This window comes from Liolophura sinensis, chromosome 13 (genome assembly GCF_032854445.1).
Source record: "Liolophura sinensis isolate JHLJ2023 chromosome 13, CUHK_Ljap_v2, whole genome shotgun sequence".
Classification (NCBI taxonomy): domain Eukaryota; kingdom Metazoa; phylum Mollusca; class Polyplacophora; order Chitonida; family Chitonidae; genus Liolophura; species Liolophura sinensis.
The window spans coordinates 26,776,958-26,783,009 of NC_088307.1; the positions used below are offsets into that span (position 1 = coordinate 26,776,958).

At 39.4% G+C, this 6,052-nt stretch overlaps 1 protein-coding gene across 1 annotated transcript; it reads right to left on the reverse strand.

Annotated features, from left to right (window-relative positions):
* Nucleotides 1-300: 300 nt before the first annotated feature.
* LOC135481087 (uncharacterized) lies at nucleotides 301-5,248 on the reverse strand. The gene is made up of 6 exons (XM_064761020.1): nucleotides 5,151-5,248; nucleotides 3,854-3,889; nucleotides 3,456-3,534; nucleotides 2,959-3,099; nucleotides 1,810-1,960; nucleotides 301-434 (listed from the first exon to the last, which is right to left on the reverse strand). The coding sequence occupies exons 1-6, from the start codon at nucleotides 5,187-5,189 to the stop codon at nucleotides 362-364; spliced, it is 519 nt and encodes a 172-aa protein (XP_064617090.1). The 5' UTR covers nucleotides 5,190-5,248; the 3' UTR covers nucleotides 301-361.
* Between the last annotated feature and the right edge of the window lie 804 nt (nucleotides 5,249-6,052).

Here is a 6,052-nt window from a genome sequence, read left to right on the forward strand (position 1 = left end):
TTGATTGCAAATCATTTACGTGGACGTTATCAATCGAATCAGGTTTGATGAACAAAAAAGAGCGGGCCGTGGTTAGAGTGCTGTCAATGGATAGGACATGCTAGATGCAAAATCAAAACATGTTTTCATTTCTCACATATTCTTCAGTGAAACGATTGCTTTTTGGGTTGTTCTGAAACTGAACCTTGCTACTGTCGACTCGTGATGCCCCTTTCATGGACTACGGATAAGATAAGAATATTAGGCTGGACGCTTAAATAAATAGGTGTTCAAGATAAAGTCATGACCAAAGACAAAGTCTAGCTTTGTACTTTATTGTTAACGGCAATTGCCTCTGTGACGTCGTGAACGTACACTGTCTTTATGCTGGTGTATTAATCGCCCCGTACCGGATGTTGTAAACTCCATCTTCTTTCTTCCACAGTATGAAGTCTCTAAAAGAAGAACTATATACGTCAATGGTTTCCATGTAAGGCAGTTCTCAGATTAATTATTTTGATCGCTTAAAGAGTATCTGTGCACCAGGTCATGCCTTAATCGAGTATGAGTCAATAATCTCAAAAGAGATATGTGGACCAGGTAATGCATAAAACGAGTTTGGACCAATAATCTCAACAGATATATGTGGACCAGGCCATGCATGAAACTATTTTGGTCAATGATCCCAACAGAGATATGTGGACCAGGCCATGCATGAAACGAGTTTGGATCAAAAATCTCAACAGATATATGTGGACCAGGCCATGTATGAAACTAGATTGGTCAATGATCCCAACAGAGATATGTGGACCAGGCCATGCATGAAACGAGTTTGGATCAAAAATCTCAACAGATATATGTGGACAAGGCCATGCATGAAACTAGTTTGGTCAATCATCCCAACAGAGATATGTGGATCAGGGCATGTTTGAAACAAATTTGGGTCAATGATCCCAACAGAGATATGTGCACCAGGGCATGCATCAAGCGAGTTTGAATCAATAATCTCAACAGATATATGTGGACCAGGCCATGCATGAATCCAACTTGCACCAATCGTCCCAACAGAGATGGGCCATGAGTGGGATCCCCTAGAGATACGCCTTCCAGGCCACAAAATGGAAGTATTTAAGTGAATGATCTTAACGCAGTGCTATGTATTTTGGGTACATTACTCCAGTCAGGATATGTACAATAAAAAAAATTAAAACATAAATGAAAATAGTTTCACTGGAATTTCCTCGGAAGTTCCTTCAATTATACTTGGAAAAAGGTATTTCCAGATTTACCCTTTTGAGCTTGTCAGACTTAAGTACTCTGGGCCATTAGATTTTTCTAAGTCACAGCTTACGAATGATAATATTAAGTCCTTTCCACCACTAACGTTTGACTGAACTCGAAAGAATACAGTCGCCGGCACATCGTCTCCAGTGAATGCTTCCGGTCAACCAGTTCCCTTGAACAATGAGATCGGGTGAGGCTAAACATTCTCTGCCTAAGAACAGACGTAAACACAGAAACTATGTATTAAATATAGCTAATGTAAACGGACACAATGAAATATCCTCTCTGATATCTGAGGCTGGCGTCGATCGCCTAGTGGTTAGAGCGTCTGTCTCGGAGCCGCAAAACTTGGGTTCAAACCAAATTCGGATCAAACCAAAGACTTTGACAACGGTATTTGCTGTTGTCTTGCTTGACTCTCAGCACAGAGAGGTTAGAGCAAGGAAACAGAGCTGACTGGCCTAGTGTCAGTATAATAAGGCTGTGTGAGGTGTCATACCTAAGCAGCCATACATTCTGAAATCTGAGGCCTAAATCGACACTTACTTGCCAGTTACAGGGTCCCCATTGGTTTGTATTTCGAAGGTGTCAATTGTGAACACCAGTTCGTCTGTAACATAGATTAGGTCTTTTACCGTCCATTCCATCGATGTCCAACCATTAGTGTCAATCAAGCCTTGAACGAATTCAGCAAAACCTTGCACAAAAACAAAGGAGCATTATACAGCGTAATATAAGGAAAGGGCATCTGAAAGAGGTTTCTGGTTGTAATCTCAAATAACTAACAGAGAAGTCCTTACGAAATGAAAGGTTTTCTAGCCTCAGTAGTGTGCTATTTATACCTGTGATTTGTCTGTACTCAGCTTTGTGGTACACTGGGTTAAGGTTGTTGCTCCCTACGAGTACATTTCTGTTGGGGATGTGAGGGGATACCTATATACCTTGGTTTCCGTTGCGGATAGGAACATCGTGTTATATGCCATGGCTTCCGTTCTGGATATGAATTGAGAAGTATACACCTTGACTTGCGTGGTGGATAAGAACTGGGAATGATATACCTGGGTGTGTGTATCGATTATGAACAGGGAGTTACAAGCAAAGACGTACCGCTTAGAGAGTAAAACCAGAGCAGCGATGACAGTGTGATAGCTGGCAAATGGTCATATGTAACCGGTGAAATACGGCTTCTTTTTCAGTTTACCTCATTCAGGGTTTTATTCTAACTGTTCATGTAAATGCATACATAATAGCAATTTACACGCCCTCTAAATCCATTGCTTCAGTGGAATTTGGTAAAAAAAATGCAGTGATGTTAAATCCAATCTATTTAGCTTGGTTTGTGTACCGAATATGAAGAGGAATTTAAATACCTTTGGTTTTGCACCGAATATGAATACAGAATTACAGACTTTGGCTTTCGTTGTGGATACAAACACGGAGTGACTGTGTTCAGCTTGTGTTATGTCACAAGTCTTGGTGGTTTGTCCGAATAGAGAGTTTTATATCTTGGTTTTCCGTTGTGGGTATGAACATGGGAGTATACATTTGTTCCGTTGCGAATATCAAAAGGAAATTATATACCTTGGCTTCCGTTCTGGATACTGATGAACAAAAATTTATGTACCTTGACCACCTTTGTGGATTTGAGTAATATACCTTGACCTCAGTTGCGGATAGGAACAAAAAGTTATATACCTTGGCTTCCGTTACGGAGAGCTGTCCCAGGAGGTACAAACAAACTGTCTGCCGTATAGAACCCTTCGAGCGCCTGGAAGTCTCGGGCAGCCCAGGCCTCTTCCCATTGGTCAAGACGGTCACTAATAATGTCCCGGATGTCTTACAAACAACAATGGCTGAATTAGATAGGCTAAAGAGACGATTTAAATCGTTTATCCTAATAAACTAAAAAGTTCGAAGTTTGTCACAGAAAATTCCAACATTCGTCCGAAAACTTTGATATTATACATGTAAGCAAATGTGAGCAACATCAGCTGATGATGAAGACAACTACACAGCTGCCGTGGAGTCAGATCCATTCGCTATTAATGGGAACATATTGACTGTACTGTGTGAACATCTGTTGTCTTAAAAAACTGACAGCTGTGAACGTTGCCTTTAGGACTGATGTCTTGAAGCGAAAGACATTCAAAGTATAAATGTGACGTGGAGAATTAACTTAGTTAAGTACTAACTTGGGAGACATCTTGCAGACTTGGCTGATTTGAGAACCTTTTCTCTCCGGCACTCGAATCCTGTCGAACAACCATCAGTCTGAAATACAAGTAGACATTTGATTAAGTTAGGAGGATTAATCTTAGCAAATTAGGTTAGGGGGATTAATCTTAGCAAATCGTTCGTGGCGTACACATGCGACATGCTTTTGCCTCGGAGTATAATTTCTGCTTGATCGTCCACGCTTATACAGATTTTAGGCTCGCATCCGCCAGCTCTGGTTAGCTCAACTGCATATTTTAATCAAGAAATTATCAATCGTCATATGGCGTGGTTTACTGGGAAGATAACTTTGGCTGACCTTGCATCTTGAAAATGGCGTTGCAAACTAATTCAAAGAAAAATAAAACATACTTACTTTGCAAGTTGACATGGCACACGTAAAAGCAAGACTCTGTAAAACAGAAGAAAAACACACCAGTAGGAGTAAGTGTTAAAACCCATTTGAATAATTTGTATTCTTCGTGAGAGACATGCTTTACCCGGTCAGATAAGTGAAATACTCTCGAGCACGATGCAAATATCAATCAAAAAAATTAATAAATTTTATAAGCATACCGATTTCCTACCATCATTATGCTAGCAGGCGTCGGATAAGTAAACTATATGGTGTGACCAGGACGCATATATTTGTCATGTCTTGCGACAATGATGTAAGTATTTCCGACATTCTGAGACAATTCACCCAATTTGGAGTTTAAATGTTTGCAAACGCGCAAGAAAACCCGACTATGTTAGGTACATTTTCCAGAGCAATGATGACTTGAGTCCAACCAGGATTGATCATTGTTATAATAGACGAGTCATCGGTTTTTGCATAAATCGTCATTGCGCGCTATGGAAAATCGCCATGTCTAGTGGATTACTGAGCTTACACGCGATTTACTTTAGGCGGGAATGACAGCCATTAATATTTATTGTTTTATTTGATTGATTTTTTTTTACGCAGTACTGAAGAATATTTTACTTATACGACGGTGTCCAGCATTGTGGTGTGAGGAAACCGGAGGGGAAATCCACGACCATCCGCAGGTTGTTAGCAGATCCATTCATTAATGTATACCTTGCCTGAGTAAATTCCCTTTACACAGAAGTGAAAGACAAATTGTCTGACGTATAACTGAAATTTTATGTAAAATTCACAATTTTTTATGGCGCATAGTTGATCTGAACCTCGATCCAGAGATGGGTGTATTTGATTGGAATTTTTATCGGAGCCCCCTCAGTGGGATGAGTATATGAATATGTCAGAGCTTCACGGTAAAACCTCTGTGTTTTATCCAATGTGTTTCAAGGTTTTCAGAATTTTGCATAGTTAGTGATGTTGTTGCTTTACGCGTTGCCTAAAACGCTTAAAATGACATTTTAGAAACAATTAAATACTTTTGAACTATAGAAAAAGTTTCTTACAAGAACTGGAGTACAAATGGAGTAAAGATGTAAACAATAAACTAGAAATAAACAACGATACTTCTGAACGTTTTAATGATGAAAATCACGTAGATCTGTACATGTCAAGAGTGTATATTGAATAAAGATGTAAACAATAAAATAGCAATGAATAACTATACTTTTGAACGTTTTAACCATGATATTTACGTAGATCTGTGCTTGTGAAAAATGCTATAAAGCAAGACAAAAACAAACATACTCACCGAAGCCAATAAAGCCAATTGGGAAAACCTGTTTGACATTATTGCCGTGGGAGAATTTCTTTGGGATCGGGAGAAAACGTTTGCTCAAAGAGAAAGAAGAACATTCACAACAATATCTGCACTGGAAAATGCACAGTGTTTTATCAGGCTTCCACACGGTCACTTCACTTTGATAACCAACGAGACGACAGAGGGCGTGTCGCAGGTTGGGAACGCACTAAAATCATTGGCTGCGTTTTAGGACTAACATGTAACTATTGTCAATCATGTATCTTTACGCACACGTGCCAGACTGCTGGAGAATCGCGTCATAAAAACTGCCCATACCAACAAGATTATCACCATTACATCTAAAAATGAAGTGATTAAAGCAAGAATTTAGAACATTAACAATCCATTATCAAACGTTTCAGATCAAACGTTTACCACCGAAGGCTCTGGACTAATCTGGCTCCGATCCCCAAATGGGCTTAGTTTCTATTCCAGATCTGAAGGATAAAAGAATGTGATAAAATCTGAGAACGTCAGGCTGATACAGCTTTTATGTTGCCTTATGATGCAGTGCAATGTGTTTTGGTGGATTTTATCATTGTTTAGAATTTGTAGCTTAAGTACAACGAAATAAGTCCGTTGAATTTCAAACTATTTATCTGTATGCGGTGTTGTTTTATGCGATGTAACGATACCAGTACGATGATGGAACGGATTTGAATTCAAGCTTCAAACTGGAAATCCGAATAAATACTGTTCGAGTCATTGTTGCAAGGCTCCAACCTCGAATACAAACTTTGCCGTAAACTGCGGGTTCCAATCTAGACGCCGACAATTTGGATGCAGCCATAAATTAGGAAGGTTATCTCACAGACTATTCATCCTGACCGTATTCTCTTCAGCTTAACATG